We start from the raw sequence: 17244 nt of genomic DNA on the forward strand, positions 1-17244 counted from the left end.
ATTGCTTTTGAGGCTGCTGTGGAGTTTGACAATAGCTGCGTGTCAATCAGAGGCCTCTTGGTCCACTCAGTTTATTTTTTGTTTATAATTTGGTGGTCACGTTTCTGAATTTTGACTCTTATGCGTATCCTCTCCCTTGCCTTGTCTTCCAGGAAATAAATGACGTGGATGTTCAGGAGCTGGTGAGAAGGTCAATTGGAAGGTTAACAATTATCCGACAGACATTTCCAGTCCCCCAAAACATAAGCCAGCGCTGTTTCCGTGGCAACCACAGAATATCTTCATCACTGTGTGATCCAAAGGACCCTTTCTCCCAAAGCATGGAGGTAGCTCATACACCACTCTACCCCCACCTGGGACCTGTCTTTCTAGATAACTTCTAAGTTTTCCCCCAGGAGCTTACTGTAACTTATTTTTCATGTCCTCTCCGACATGTGGTTTAATGGCTCATGGTGTGATGAGGAAATATCTGGAGTTGGGGAGGGTGTGAATGTGTCTGATGGGGAACAACCACTTGCCTGCTCCACAGCAATAGAGATAAACATCCAAAAAAACAACCTGGTCTCCAGGTATTAGGGTAGTCATTTTGGTGCCCTGATAAATTTAATTTTTGTCATCTCACCCAAAAGAATTTCCTCCCTGTAGTCAATGTCTCCTGAGCTGCTGTGCTTCTCTGAGCCTCAAATATGTTGTCAATAAGAAAGTCTTCCTGGGAGCACCCAATCATCTCTTTTAATGCCTTGGTGTATACATCTAAATCTATGTTGAAGTTCCAAGGAGGCCTTATTGTCAGTGCTAATTGCAAACTACAATTAAACTATAATAGGTTCCTACCACAGGAATACAGCAACAGGATCTCTGTCCTCCTGACTTCAAATAGTTTTTCCAAGAACAAGTCCTCTGTGTCTCTCATTAGGTTTCATCATGACAAATCTTAGGCAAATCAAGAGTGTGAAATTGGCTTACTATGTTGATTTTACTTTGGGGTTTTTTGGTTTTTTTTTCTGTGCACATTTCTGCAGTTGTAGAAAGATGGCTAGATATTATTATTTTTACTAGTGGAGGGAAGACCTTATGTGTCCCAGCAGCTAAAAGAAGCCACTTCATGATTCTGAAAGAGAAGAATGAAAGAAAACAATGGGAGGAAAATAGGGAGGTCTTCAAGAGTGTCTGTTTAAAATGAAAATATGTAAGGGACAAAGTGGATAGTCTTGTCCTGTTTCAGATTAGTTGTAAGAGCCTTTGTGTCACTAATTTTAATTCACAAAACAACCAGCCAGCAATTATTGGTGAATAATTGGTTGTAGCAGAGAACACAGGGATCCTATTAGAGTTCTCAAAGCAAGCAGGGCTGTGTGACGCGCATTGATGCATAGGACATATCTACAGACTGTTTCAGAAGGGCAAAAATCCTTCAGGCTGTGCCATTGTGTGATGGCAGCATGGTCCTGGGAGAACTTTGGCAGTCAGGGACAGTGTGTTCAAGCTGAGAGTGTGGTCACATGCAGGAGTCAGAGAGTGCTAAGAGCAGTTCTAATGAACAAAGTTCCTGACTGCAGCAAGGCAGAAAACAAGAGTCATGTGTCAGTGGGATGCTTTACATTTTGATTTGTCTTTTATTTTCACTTCAGCAGTTGTGTGAATCCAAGAAAGATAAGTTCTAGAATTCCAAGTTAGTCTTGACCAATTGGCAAATTCCATTTAATTTGTTGGATTGGATCTTACACCGTAACCTGTGCATCATGATCTACCTATAGCTTGGAGAGCTACAGTGTTCCTACTGGAAGCTTTCCTAGTATTTTGGTTCAATGGGAATGATGGAAGCTGGACTGGTTTAATTGTTTTGTGCAGCTGAGTTGCTTTTGTGATGCTTTCCCTGAGATGGCTGTACTTCATTATTTTAGCTGAGTGAGACACCATTATAAACTGAAAGGAAGGAAAACTCTGACACAATTTCCCCTGTGCCTTCTTATGATGCACAGTCCTTTGAGTAGCTGTGGGGTTTGTTTGCTGCTTCTTTGTTCTACCCAACAATATTATAAATTAGTTTTTAATCCAGTGGGGAGTTGGAACAGTTTATAAATTGAAATTACTAAAGCTTTTGTTTTTAATGACATCGAAGTGTGACTAATCAGAAACATTCTCTGGAAATTATAAGGGTGAATTTCTTGGTGGTTTTTTTTTTTTTTTTTTTTTTTTTTTTTTCTGAATTACTTCCCCTAAAGTCTGTGTGAATAATTAATTTTTTTCAGCATCTTTATTAAAACACCGAAAAATATTCTGGTGAAGATGTCTCACTGTATCTTTGGCATAATTGAAACAAATTCTATAAATTTGTATCATTTTGAAGGCAGAAATTTAATAACTGGATTCAAAGAAGAATTTAGTACTGTAACTCTTTTGTCTAAAAACTATGTGCAATATTATAGGTACATATAAAATAAACACTGATAATCCAGATTAATCATTCATCCTTAATCTGATGCCAAGTACCTTTCTTCCACACTCTGGATAAAATAATCACATCTGAATTTTAAATTGCATTAACAGAAGGTTATGCAGTTAAATACTTCTTGGTAAGGCAAGTGTCCAGCCCTTAGCCTAACAGATTTAGAATAAATAAGGGATTAGTAATAGACACCAGGCAGTGCATTAAATGCCCCAGTAAATTTATGTGGGAAATTAATAAAGGTGTAAAGTGACTTTAAATTACAACCCCCTTCTGTTCATCAGGACAGATATTAATGAAGCATACTTCTGGTAGTGACAGGGAAGGGTGATTTTGAGAAACAGGAATTAATTGTAGGGTCTTTATCATTGCATTATCAGTGATTGATTGCAGTAAATGTTAAGCTCAACTATTAGTGAGGGGCTAACAATGCTTAATAACTGCTGAACTCTGTCCTCCTGAGCCCTGTTAATACTTGATGAAGGCCCAGCTAGATTACTGTTAGATTAGTGAGTGCATCCTTCCTCATGAACTGTGACAATTGTCTTCTATTCCCGTGGTAGTAGGCTACAGAAGTTACCTTGAAAGCAATGTCATTTTGTTGGGAAATGATGACTAGGCATCCACAGCCCTTCATGTACCAATTTAGTCTCATTAGTGACCTTATTCCCTCTGCTCTCCAGAGGTGGTGTGGTTTTTTTTTTCCCCCTTTGGCAAAGACTTGTATAGAAAGAAGCTTGCCTCACAGCCCAGTGATAATTCCTCCCCTCCCTGCTCCAACAAATGTCCCTCTAGTGCTGACTTCATTGGGGAAGCACAGTTTTAGTTGAAATGCTTTGAATTCTTTGTAGGTTTACAATATGCAGGCAAATCATCCCAGTTGTTTTTAAAATGCTTGATTAACCTGGGCCCAGATCCTCAATCCATGCTTTTAATCCTGCTATGCATGGTGACGCCTAGCCTGTGCATCTGAAGAAAGCAGAATTTGTTCCTGGGTGACTACCAAAATAGAAATGTTCACAGCCACAAGAGGAGCTCAAGTAAGAATAAAGCAGCACCTTCTTTAGAAGAAAGACACAGTGAAGGATCATTCAAAGAAAAAGGGCACTAAGGATCAGAGGTTCTGTGCATCTGTGCTAATAACAGAGCAGTTTGTGGATGACATGAGCAAAGCCTACATAAAGATGTTATTTGAAAAGGAAATAAAACCATTGAAAGATGTTATGTGGAGAGGACTAATTAGGCAGGAAGAGAGGTTTTTGGGTTTTTTAAACTTTTTTCCCCCTTTTTTAAGGTGGTTTGTGAATTTGCCAATCAGTATCTCAGATCTTCAGCGTTATTGTGCTTCCTTGCCATATACCCCCTGCCAATAGCTGCAGGGCTATACTATCCAGTCTTTGGATATATTTAAAAAGCAGAATAGGGCTACTAAATTTCCATACTTTCCATTTGTAAGATTCTTTCTTCTTTTCAAACTTTAGGCACACCACCTATAGCTTTGTAAAAAACCCTTTCAGAGAGCAGCCAACATATTCCACCAATCTGAGGAAATGTCTTTTGGTTTGTCTGCGACTGTTGGAGAAAAAAATCCCAGCAACCTCGCCTCAAATTGCCACTGGCTAATTTGTTGTCAGGCACTAGAAATGTTCTACAGAGCCCTTTATCATGCACCTGAGGAAACTCTGTTTCCCTCAATAACTTTAGATGACCAATAGGTTATCTAAAAATAATATTCCCAAAAGTCCTTTTCATTACTGGACATAATTTTTCTTCCTGAGAACCTGTGTTCAGGACAGCTGAGGTTTCTTTTTATGATACTGTCAGTAACTTAAATGTTCCTGCCATCTGAGGACAGAAAAGACTGATGTAAAACTATATTGTAAATTAGTTGTTTCAGAAGTGTCCATGAGTTCTGAGCTTCTGTTCTTTTACTTTTAATTGTACCTTTCACATCTGACTTTGCACTGTGTGCATTTAAAAGCACATACATACATAGTACATAAAACTAAAACATGGTTAAGTGGAAGGGGCACACAAGTGATTGCTCTTCTTGAATTCCACTGTTCTGCTTTTAATCCCAAACTAGAACTTCCTCACACTGTATGCAGCTGTGCTCACAGTGAAACATATGCACATGTACTCTGTAAGAGTTTTGTCCTGCAAGGAATTAGCAGCCAATGTCAAACACTGACAGAAAACACTATAAATTGCAGAATCAACATGTAATTGCACACTGACAAGAATTTCATTGAGTCTCATTTCATGCCAGAAAGTGCCGACCAGAATTGACTGGCACAAATCAGGAGTAAAATAACACTATAAAATTTATTCTAAATTTTCAGAGTTTCTGCTTTTCAAAAGAACTAAACAGCCTTGAAGATAATTTGATGGTGTCCAAATATTTGATGACTGAAAAACTGAGTCTCACAAGGACCTGCTTAAAAATAAAAGGAAGTCTGTTTATGGTCATAAGTAGAGCTATAAATCTGGCGAGTGGAGCTGTGCCAGTGGTTGGGCTGCCTGTACTTCTCATGTTTGTGTAATTTGTTTAGTGTTTATCACTTTTAGCCTTACAGCCCCCAGCTGCAGGTTTTACCAAAGCCCAAATGTGTGCCATTTTGCCTCTCATAGATTCTTCTTAAAACCAAACAAAGTATTTAATTACCAGAGGATTATGGGTGAGGCAAAACAAATTATAAATTCTGGCTGCTAGGAGGAGACTACAAATAGTTATGCTAATGCTTCCCTTTTGATCTCTTTACAGATTTCAAACCTGTATATATATGACACTGTCCTCCTGCTGGCAAATGCCTTTCATAAGAAGCTGGAGGACAGGAAGTGGCACAGCATGGCCAGCCTCACCTGCATCAGGAAGAACTCAAAACCCTGGCAAGGAGGGCGATCAATGCTGGAAACCATCAAGAAGGTACTTTTTTCCCTGTATTTCCTCATCTTTGATTTTTAAAATACTCACATTAGGCAGTAATTTCCTCCTGAGGCAGTATTTACTTCCCCATGTTTAGCAAAACTACCAAACCAGTTGGATGCTCAAGGAAGAAAAAGTGTCAAAGGTGAACAGGTGTCACTGTTGAAGAAATTTCACAGGTTAGGAAGTAAAGAAAATAAATTTACTATTTTGTTTGTAAAAGAAATGTGCAAAAATTGCAGGATTGCACTTGGATAATGTTCGTCAGAGTTTGCCATTGCGCTGCCTTTGACGTTAATAAAGTGAAATCATAGAAATGGGAATAAGGAAACCTCTAAATTATCTCGGCTATATTGTGCCACTGCAAAACTGTTCCTGTAACTGTAGGTACACACAGTTTGTGGTAATTGGGGTGGGGCTGTGGCCAGCCTCATCCCAGTGGGTGCAGCTGTGAGCAGCAGGTGAGCAGCACTGACAGCAATGAGCTATGGAGTGCCCAGGGGCACTGACCCATCATCAAAGGGAGCAGAGGGCACACAGGGACAGTGCATCAACATGAGGGTTATGAAGGGTTGGGCTGAAGAGCAATGAAGGGCAGATGCTTGAAGCATTCTGAAGTGCTATGGTGTTCCTCTGTGTATTGTGGCTTTTTCAACTGCAACGTAATGGTGACCCTGACATGATTTGGTGTTGGACTGTAGGACGAGGTACAGCCAGAGACAGAGCCCAGCATAGCAGTGAGGAGACACTGCCTAGTCCAGACCAGACTGATTTTGACACCTGGGGCACAAGTAAGCTGCTAGGAACATAATGGGAAATAAGTGTTTTATCTACACAGAAAGCTTTGTTGAAAAGAATAGGCATTAAGACTACTAACTATGTCCTTTGTGGTGTTTTACTATGGGCAAAGTCACAAGATTTTGAGGCAGATGCAAGTACTGCTTTTAGTGTTAAAACATAGAAAGAAGTTGGAGAAAGACTATAGGAAGTAGTATCAAAAGGGGACAAGACAGCTGTAGATTTGGCTACTACCTAGAGATTGCGCTATGAGACTTTAAAAGAACAGAAAACAGAGCAGGACAAGAGAGGCTTACAGTGACCAACTAACACAACAAAAACTATAAAAAGAACAAGAGAAGTTATTAAAGCAACATTGGGAGCTGGGGAAAGAGTAGCTCTGTTGTTCAGTCTAGTGTGTTTGGTAGTGAAATATGTATACTGTGTTTGCAAATTACAGCTATTAATCTTTGATTACACATAAGTGTAAAAGTTTATATTTCATAAGCAAAAGTGCATTCAACAGATTCTAGAGTTCAGTGGGTGCCTACTCATTGCATTCAGCCCATGTTAGATACCCCCTCAAAGCAACTATGGAATTACACAGCTGTCATTCTTCTGTGTTACCTTATAAAGTTGTACAACTATATGTAGTATAAGTTTAGGGAGTGAATCAAGACACATTCCAGAGTTAGTAGAGCCTGCACAAGAGATACTTATACTACATTTGCTATTTCTTCTACAAGGGCCCTATAGAGAGATTGTAAATATAGCATTTATTTAAAAGGATAAAAAGGGGAATTGTGGGCACAGAGTTTGGGGGAACTGGAAATGGGGCTGTGATTGAACCTGATCCCCAGTGGGTGCAGCTGTGAGCAGCAGGTGAGCAGCACTGACAGCAATGAGCCATGGAGTGCCCAGGGGCACTGACCCATCACCAAAGGGAGCAGAGGGCACACACGGGCAATGCATGTAAGATGAAGACAATAAAAGGTTGGGCTGAAGAGCAATGAAGGGCAGAGCTTGAAGCCTTGTGAAGAGTTATGATGTTACTCTGTAGGGACTAATGCTTGAAGCCTTCTGAAATTGTGTGGTGTTACTCTGTGTATTGTGGCCGTCTCAACTGCAAAGTGTAAGTCTCGATACAGCTTTATCCAGTGTTGCTGCTTCCCTGTGATTTTTATTTCCTCCCTTAATCCTTGTCATGCCCAAGATGCTTTTCCTGTTCTTCAGTCTTTAAATGTAATTTCTCTTCATTATTTCCTTTCTTTGTGATGTGTACAGCCTCCACAGACTTACAGATAAATATCACAGTCTTCCAGTATTTAGTCAGTATGAACAGGTTGGGAGTTTGCGCTTCCCTGTAAGTTTTTTTGCCTCATTTTCTTTGTGTTATTGATGTCTTTCTTAAAACTGCCTCCTCATTTGTCTTCATACACTTCCTGATAATTCATACATACATTTAAAGTGCTGACGTTGTAAACACAGGGGGGAAAAAAAAAAGGATGGTAAAAAAAATTCAAATGGTGTTTTATTTATGGCTTTCACTACAGGACAAAAAATAATTTAAAATATAATGTTGTCTTGAGAAGTTGCTATTCTTCATTAGGTATTTAGCTTTACCAGAAATTATGATGATGCAGGCAAAATGCAAGACTCCTTTGAACACTGCTTATATTTTACCGAGTGCCAGGTTAATCTGCATTACCTCCAAAATGGTAGTTCAAGGATATATTTGGTATCTCTTTCCACTTTCCATTCTAACAGTTTGAACTCATGAGATTGCAAGAATAATCCAGGACACGTTTCCTATTCAGGGGCAGGATAGGTCTTTAAGGGACCCCAAAGTGAATTGTTCTTAACCTGTCTGAGCAATTTCCAATTCACATTTGACAGTTCTGTGTATTTTGACCTATGATTCAGGCAAGCTGGTTCTCTTCTTGCCTTGGATTTTGTAAATACTCTTGCACACTTTTCCATTTAAATGCCCAGGAGAATTATGAAAACATTCAAGAAGGTAGGAGCAAGTGGAAATTCTAGAGTTGTTGTTAGCTTGCTAAAAAATTAATCAAATGCCAAAGAAATTCCTGATCTGTGCACCTAACCGTGCTTCAATCCTGTCACTTTTGGGTTTCTCTGCTATTTCAATTAGATGGCTTTGTTATGAAACTATTTTATTGATGTAAATTGAATAATCCAAATACTCCTTACACTGCATTGTGCTGACAGAGATGAATTTCTAGAAGTAATGTGCTAAAATTGAAAGTCAAAATTTAATCCAAATGAAATACAGAAATTTTACTCTGTGTGGATGTCAGTAGCATTTCAATCCATAGGCAGAGGAAAGCTGAAGATTGCAGCTGAGAGGTGGAATTGCACAAGAACAGGAATTCTGCTTTAGTTTTGTGGCCTACTTTCTCTGTTCTTTCACTAAAGCAATTATGTAGAAGGACCATGGGATCACAGCTGTGTACTTTTGAAATTACAAATTTGGCACTGATGAATGCCTGATGAGGTATCAGAAAAATAATAAAATCCAAAAGGGAAAAAAGCCCCCACTTAATCTCTCTTCCTGAGAATTCTTCTCTTTCCCATCTTGCCTTATTCTTTAAACATGTTTTCTCTTCTGTTGTCCTGGAGAATCCTCTAAAATCAGCTGATTTTTTTTTTCTCAAAAGCATACCTGTTTCCCTTAATTTTGAAAGAAAACAGATGAAAGTTACCATGTGGTGTTTAAATAGTTTCCAAATTACAAGTTCCTCATTTGCATTTTGAAATCACCACTGTTGCCAGTGGTGGTGTGTAATGGAATATCATAGTAAGATATTGATATAATTCAGGGTGAAACTGCATTTGGAGATTTCTTAAATACTCCTGGAAAAAGAACTTCCATCCTCTGCAGCATCTTAATTCACCCTTCTTGGTGACCTGTATTGCAGAGCTGAGATCATCACCTGGTCTCTGGTTGTCCCTCCTCTCAGTGGACCTTCACTAGGAGTCAAATTATACACAAATACTCAAGGTTTTGAAGGGAAAAAGAGTTGAGAATTTTTCTGGAAAGATCCAGGAACAGGAACACCTGGCAGTGTTTTAGCTGCAGAGGGAGACCTTTCTTTGATTTCTGGAGGGAGAAATAAGAGAAAAGGTGGGAAATTTTTATGAAGCTACTCACTGAAAAAGGTAAGAGAAAGGGATGCTGATGTTTAACCTGCAGCAGCATTTGTTAAATTTGTTACCCCAGTGGTAAATAAACTGGTTTCTTTTTAGTTAATGAGCTAGTAAAGGACAGTAAGCAATGAGAGGAAATTAGTGTTTCCAACATTTCTTACAATTGTAAAAAAGCTGTCTAAATCATTCCTTATTGACTTTTCACTGCTGAGCATTTGACTCATGCACTGCTATTGCTACAAAAGCGGTTTTTTCTTTGTGAATCCAGCTGATTGGACAAAGCCTAAAGAAAACATTTTAAACCCACCACAATTATTTAAATCTAATATCTGTTCCTGCCCATTCTGGAACGGAATAAACAGTTAAATTCTTCAGGAAATACAATCCTTCTAATGAATTTGGCCAGCTCCAGCAATTAGTTTAAATTCACTTTTGTAATAGGAGCTATCCCTAAACACATGCTCACTTGTTTGTTTCTCAGTAAAGCTGTTTCACAGTTGGAGGAATAAGTATCACCAGAAAATAATTCTACTTTGGGAAAAATTAATCTTCCTGAGTAGCCTGGGAATAAGTGTAAGTAGGATTATAGGGAGGATCAACTCAGCAAGATGGCATCAAGTTTCTGCATATCCCTTCTCTCACATGTCCCGGGGCTCTTCGCAGCAGTCACATTTGTTTAGCTCACTAACAGCAAATTTTCAGTGCTAGCAGCAACACAGAGCCTGTCCCTTTCTGGAACAAGAGCTGTACCTCTTGCTGTTTCATGAATCACAGGTGGAATTGTCAACTAGCCCTGGTCTCAGAAATGTCAGTGACACTCAGTGGTGACATGCAAAAAAGACATTGTTTTTCAGGTAGTGGATTGGATTGTCTGTGCTAGTTGAAAACTCAACAATGTTCTCAGGATCAAGGTTTTTCAAGAATAAAATGTGAAATACGTATTTACTGATTATAGCATTTCTTTCCTGCCTATAGTAGGATATAGCCCATTTTTTTTTCCTTAATTGCAAAATAGCTGGTACCTGAAGAAAAAAGAAGTGGAAGTTTGAACAGAAGCTGGGAGCAAGTACAATATTTTATAGCTGATGATTGGCATGCTGACATTCCCAAGTGAGGTCCTGACTGCTAGGTAAATGGTGCTTTCTTCAGGGACTTACAGTATAGTAGTGCCTAAGCATACATAAACTATAGTTTATCTTGCCAGTCTAGATGGGACTCAAGTAGGCTTTAATTATATTGCCAAGCTTTATAATAGCTCTGCAAAGCCCAGAGCAGTGATCAGAATTGTAAGTAAAACATTTTTAGCCTCGCAACTGACATTTCACTCTTCAGTTTTAAATGTGTCAGGAAATTGCATGGTTGCAGTTGAACCTCAGAAGAATTTGAGAAGGTAGATAAAAAATATGTCTTCATTCTTCTCCAAATAGCATTGTTTCTGTGAGTTAAATGGAATGAGCCATTTCTTTTATTCTTACCTGTTATCATGATTAACACTAAAGTCATTTGGGAAAATCTCATCAGGAAGTTACTGCATCAGTGGCTGTCATATAGATGGTCATTTCCTTTGTGATCCCCTTCCACTAGGCAGTAGCAGAGGGATAAAACACATGCTGTAAATCAAGTGCTTCAGACAGATCCACACTGTGAAAAACTACTCTCAAAAAGTGGAGCAGCGTCCTGAAAGTCTTCCTAGGCGTTATCCTGCTCCCCTCTGTCGGCCCTAACAGCACCCAGAGTTGTGTGAGCCTTGTGGAAAGGCTGTGTGGGACAATGAGGAGCAGTGGAGAGCAATAACAGGATTGCATGGCCTGCAGGTCCAACAAGATCAGTCCCAGACATGGAGGAGAAACCAAGACCTCCAAGAAATCTCCTATAAATTTAGTGTTGTTGCTATTATATGGGCCGTTCTTTGCTGTTTTGTCTTTCTATCTCTTCCCTTCCCAAACTGGCAGCATTCCCATTCTAATGGGAGCTCTTATTGCACTATTTTCAGATGTACACACTCTAGGAGAGGAGGCTCTGATTAAGAGACTCGTTAATAAGAAATTTTCAAAGAATGGTAGATTGCCAAATAATGAGATAAATGAGAAATAATGTTGTTGTGATTAAGACTGGGTTCCAGACAAATAAATCTGAAGGACTTAGAGTTTGTATCTTGCCCTGACAATTACAGCCATTTAAAAATCAAGTTAAACTCATACAAAGTTTCTGGATAGAGATCAAATTCCAAAACATCTTAGGTAATTCTGTTACCTGTACTGTATGAAAGGGGACATATATTTCCAAAGAATCCTGTGTTTTCTAAAGAAATTGATTGATTGCTTACTTCAAGTATAATTGAGGTTAAATGATTATTTGAATTATTTTCAATTGTATTTACTCAAATAAGGACAAAGATTATAAAAATAAATTTAAAAGTTTGTTAAAATTTTAAATTGCTATCCCAAATCTCAGAAAATGATTTACATTTTATCTCCATGTTCCTTAAAATATTGAGGCTGCTCTCAGTCTAGAAAAGAAAGTCATGTAAATTTTCTAGATTGAAAATCCTGTGTTCTTCATTTCTATTTGCTGCTGTACAAAACATCTGTGTGAAGAGATTAAAATGTTTTTTGATGAATATTTCCTTTCTTTTACCACTTTGTTCCAGAGTTTCCCTTCCCTTTTTCCAGGTCCTGCTTGTGGCTCCCTTGAAATCATGCTGCTGCTCAGGTTGTCTATACCAGTTTAATTAATTTTCAGGCTTTAATTACCTCATACCCACAGGTTTAATACCCAGTGTGAGGTATTAGGAAGCAATATAGGAAATATTAAGTATAATATAACCAAATCAGTACCTGGTAAGGTGTCCAGATGGAGGCTTTGAGCAATCAGCTGGGCATCCCAACTCTTACAGGTCTGTGCCACTTCACAGGCATTTCTTCATCTCCTCTTCTGTGAAACTGTGCCTTAGGTATTCAAAAAAACAGATGAGAGAAAAGGTATATGGAGCAGGTTTCTGCTTCTGGTCCACGAGTAGGATGAAGTCAAATTGAAGTTAGAGTAAAAGGTTTATGTTTGCATAACTTGGTTATTTACCAAAGGATATCTTCAAGTGATTTTGTAGCTAAACACAAGTTCACTGTCTTTACTCTGAACCAGCCAGAGGTGTGCTAACCCCAATCTAAGAGCCACAAAGGTCTGTTTATAGCAATATGGTAGTCAGGATAAAAAATAATCAGAGTGTCTTGCTAACCAAAACATTTGTTGAAATTTTCTGGTTTGCAATTGCCAGAGTCTTCCTGAAGAAGTCTGTTTAGATGTACCCTTAATCAGGCTTTTTTCCTTTCTTTTTTTGAATTTATTTTTGTTCTAGTACAGAATAAGAAAGTAAATACTATAGAAAGAAAATATTATGGAAAATATTTTTTGAATCATTAAATATGTATGTACACAAAGTATTTTATTGGTTTTAACTGTAAATGGCACTTATAAAATACTTCTATTTTTATACTATTTGTATTATTATTTTAATATATAGGTATTCATGTATTATTCCCTGATAAGACTAGTTTCTGGTAAATTCTAAAAGTGTCATCTCAATGATTAATTTCATTGCTTTTGTTATAATCACAGTAATGTTTTATAAAAGTAGGAGAACATTCTGTTATTTCACAGTAATCTGCAATGGAGAAGCAAATTTTTTATTCCTTCCTGGATTTTGTCCAGACTGAAGATGTAAGAATAGAGCTTTTAATATCATGATTCAGCAAGACTTGTGTGCTTAGCTAGGTAGCTTGTATTGCAAGTTTCTCCAGTTTAAGTAGAAAAGTTCCTAAGTGAAACAGCAATCACAACTGCAAAGTTCATGCCTTATGTTTTGGAGAAAAACTATGCATTTTATGGGGTTTTTACACCAGGCAGATTTTTTTTTTTTTTTTGGTACATTCTTAAAATTTTTTTTACGGGTCTGTTTTTTTTTTTTTTTTTTTTTTTTTTTGGTTTTTTTTGGGGGTTTTTTTTGGGTTTTTTTTTTTTTTTTTTTTGAGCCAATAGGGTAAACATCAAGTTTTCCTTCCATCTGTAAACTGAAGAAATTTTTGAAGGGTAAAGGTTTTCATTATCAGCATTTCACATGGCTCTGTTGATTTTATAGTTCAGGTTATCACAGTTCTTATACAAAGATGAAATGTGTGTCATGTTGAATTAACTCTGGAATAGATTTTGAGTATGGCTGTGGCATGTATAGCCCTTTTGACTCTAATTCTTTGTGTGGATTATTCACTCCAGTGTTTCATCTCTAGTATTTTAACCCCTTCCAGCAAAACTGTAAAAACATTAAAACAAGCTTGAAGAGGTGCTCCATTGTTGCCCATGTCATGTATTCTTAGTAAAGGACAATTGGGAGGAAAAAGAACAATCGCTGCATTCAGCTAGACCTTGAATGAATCCCTCTTCATTTGTGCAGATATATGTTGAGCTCAAAAAGTGTGTAAGGTCTAAACCTTAGCCTGCCCTCATGTGGAAATCTTTCATGGGGGAGAAGCATTTGAGGGGAAAAATAAAAGATCAACAAACATAACTAATTTTTGTCCAATTTCTTCTGTGTGTTTGTGTTTAACTTTGCTTTTACTAAACTTCTTCGCAAAAAACTACGTTCTTTCTTTTTTTTAAATTTGTTGGAGTTAAAGTGCCAATACATACATACTGATGGGTCAAAGAGCAAAAACTGGAGTGCAAATATGCTAAGAGTAAGACTATTGTTTGTATTGACTCTGCTTAGCGTTGCTGAGTTTAACTCTTCTGTGAAGAACTTCATTATGATGCAGGAATAATTTAAGCTTTAGAACTTTTAGGGAACCATGGTCTTTTGAAAACTGTCCCGCTTCTGGTAGTTACCTATCCTGCATAGTTAGTGCATGAAGGCCTTCAAGAAACTAAAGGTTGTTACAATTACCCACTTAAAAGTTTTCAGTCAGTTTTCCTTTTTTTTTTTCCAATAGGGTGGAGTGAATGGCTTAACTGGAGAGCTGGAATTTGCAGAAAATGGGGGGAATCCCAATGTGCATTTTGAAATTTTGGGGACAAACTATGGAGAAGATCTTGGCAGAGGCATCCGAAAGGTGAGGCTACATATAATCAAGCAAGACATTGCTGATTTTTTTCAAAACCTTTCTTGTGTTCCATGTTAATAGAAAAGCATTTGATTGCAGATGACATGGCGTTCTCTATTGTTAAAGGAGTAAGACATAGGAGAAAAGCTTTGAACTTTGAGATATTAATCTGTTTCATTATTTCAAATAGGTCTTGGAGCGGGTTGTGTTGATCAAGATACCATTTGTAATGCAGAATGTGTTAACCTTCTGATGGACTGTCCCAAAAGACCAGTGAAAGCTGTTGGTTTTTAACCCTTACAGCCCCTGTCCAAAATAGCAAGTCTTACACTGAATTATGTTTAGAGCACCCAGAATGGTCTCTGATACTTGGTCAAAGTGGGATGCTCCACCTGCTATACGATTAGAATTTATAGCTATGGAAAGAGAAATTCTTTTGTAGAATAGATAAAACTTCTATGGCCTCTTCTTGAAATAAATACATGGTGCTCTAATAGGAATTAACTTCCACAGAATAAGTCAAATAAGTTAATGTTATGTATTTAGCTGCCAGACACAGTCCAAAAGTTTGGATTTATATATGCCCTTCCCTGTAACAATCTGTCCAGCAGAATTACTCTTTCTTGGTATTTGAATATTGCCAGTCTAAAACTAAATTTAAGTCCTGTGTAACAGATGTGCTAACATGTCTCTATTTGCAATGAATATCCTTAACTTTAAACAACTGCTCATCTGGTATGGCAAAAATCATATGGCACTTCACAGGTAAGCAAAATACTAATAGGCTTTTCCAGGAGCAACTCTCCTTCAAAGACAGAGTTCCAGAAAAATACCAAGATCTCTTCATTTAGTGTATCACATAATACTGGGTTTTGTATAGGAGGAATATGAAGTGATTGAAAGGAAATGAGGGTGTTTTCTTAATATATGTAAACTGGGTCCATGTGTCAGTGTCACTTCATGATGAAGTGCACCGTCTGCATTCCTTCTAGAGCAACAGATAAGTACTCTGAAAGAAGGAAGAGATAAGTAAGAAGTCCAAAGTGTCTAAAAACTGAACTTTCTCCTCCACTATTCATTGGAATTGTTATTCTCTTTGTGCTCTTTTATCCCTTGTCAATACCCCGATGTACACAGGGGCCTATAGTTATGTCACCTTGAGCAGAGGTCCTGACAGATGCTTCAGAAAGTAGACAGAACTGGATCTGGTTGATATTTGGAGGTATCTTACAGAGAGTCTTTGGAGACCAGAATGTTGGATAAGTCTTTATTCCCTTACATTTAAATTCTGTTTCAACATATTTTGATTTATTTTCCATGCTATGCACTAAGGAGCTATTTATTCTTTAGAGCTGCCTTCCTAAGACAAATCTGTGTCTCTTCATTTAATTTATTTGGTTGACTTTGGGGTTTTTTTTGACTTCAGGCTTGTCTGGGTGAATGCCTGAGTGAAGCACTAGGTTGTGTTCTTTCATTCCTAAAAAGATGGAAAAGAAAGAGAGACTCACAAAAATATCTTGGAAATATAGAAATACAAAAAACCTCCTGGCTATTCTAACTCTTGATGGTGTGTTTTAGAATTGTACTATTAATTTAAGCTATGGTGGAATTTGATTTTAAAACAGTAGTTTAAAACAATATCTTTTAACAGATAGTAATGACTGTGGGCACACCTAACTTGTATAAAACAGTGGCGTAATTACAGTGGGGTAATAGAAACAGGTCTTTTGAACCTTTCTTGTTTACTCTTTATGATAGTTCAAGAACAAAGAGACATTCACTGTCTTCAGAGGGAAATGGGTTTCAAGTTGGTCATGGAGAATAGAGCTTTGCTCAGAATATAAGTGATGAAACTCAGCATCACACAATCCTGTTGAGGAGAAAAGCAAAGTTTAAAATTAAGATAGTAAAAGTATGTGGGTTTTTTTACGTTTGCCAAGATGAGCATTTAAAATTAAATTTAGATATTAAAAGAAAATTTTCCTGTTGAAAAAGACAGTAAATGCCTCTCTGAAGAGTTGTATGATGCACTGCAGCTGGTTAAAAAGAAGAAAGGGTCCAGTGCAGAACAGATTAAAACTGTTTCAATTTTTTTTTCCTAAACAATACTCAATAATCAAGAGAAATCTTTAAAAACAAGCGTACTGAAAAAAAAAAATCTTTAGAAAGTTCTGTATATATTGTGAGAATGTGATAATTGTTCTCAGAAGTTCCTTTTAAAAATTCCAACTAATTATTTAAAATGTTTGCAATAAATTGAATAAGAATAATTTAAAATTAATATGGTATTTCTAGTCAGTGGCACAGAGTTAAAAAAAAACAAGGTAGGTTTCTTAAAACAATTGCTTCAGAGACAAAGAAGATTTTTGGGGAATTTTACTATTTGACAAAAATTCACATCTTTTATCTTGGATTAGGATTTACTTTATAGCATATGAGCTACTAGTGTTGGAAGAAAATCACAATAATTACAGGAGTCAGATATTTTTTTGTTAACTACACTAATTAAAGTACACTTCAGATATTCATGTATTTAGTGATCTGACTGCAGAACTACCTAAGCATTTTTATTTCTCAACTCTAGTAGAAGCAGCTGCAATTAGCAGACTGTCTGAAATTTCTGAGCTAATGCATCTTCCCTAATCAACATATTTTCAAGTACTTTTATAGGAGATAATGAAGGGTAAAATCATTACAAAAGGCCCATTGAAGTCACTGGGACCAGAGATTCCCATCAAGTGAATTGTGTAAAGAATTGCTATTTTGTTTTCCTGAGGAACAGTCAATTGATTTTAATAAAGAAAGTAAGATTTTAAAACACACTTGAATTT

At 37.3% G+C, this 17244-nt stretch overlaps 1 protein-coding gene across 2 annotated transcripts in view; it reads left to right on the forward strand.

The window, feature by feature from the left end:
* GRID2 (glutamate ionotropic receptor delta type subunit 2) overlaps positions 1–17244 on the forward strand; it is a 675394-nt gene that overhangs the window by 467941 nt on the left and 190209 nt on the right. For both annotated transcript variants that reach the window (XM_041424490.1, XM_041424491.1), the window contains 3 exons: positions 153–326; positions 5214–5375; positions 14303–14422. In XM_041424490.1, coding sequence (XP_041280424.1) covers positions 153–326; positions 5214–5375; positions 14303–14422 — 456 coding nt within the window. The remainder of the gene's footprint in view (positions 1–152; positions 327–5213; positions 5376–14302; positions 14423–17244) is intronic.

This window comes from Onychostruthus taczanowskii, unplaced genomic scaffold (genome assembly GCF_017590055.1).
Source record: "Onychostruthus taczanowskii isolate IOZ18803 unplaced genomic scaffold, ASM1759005v1 scaffold82, whole genome shotgun sequence".
NCBI lineage: Eukaryota > Metazoa > Chordata > Aves > Passeriformes > Passeridae > Onychostruthus > Onychostruthus taczanowskii.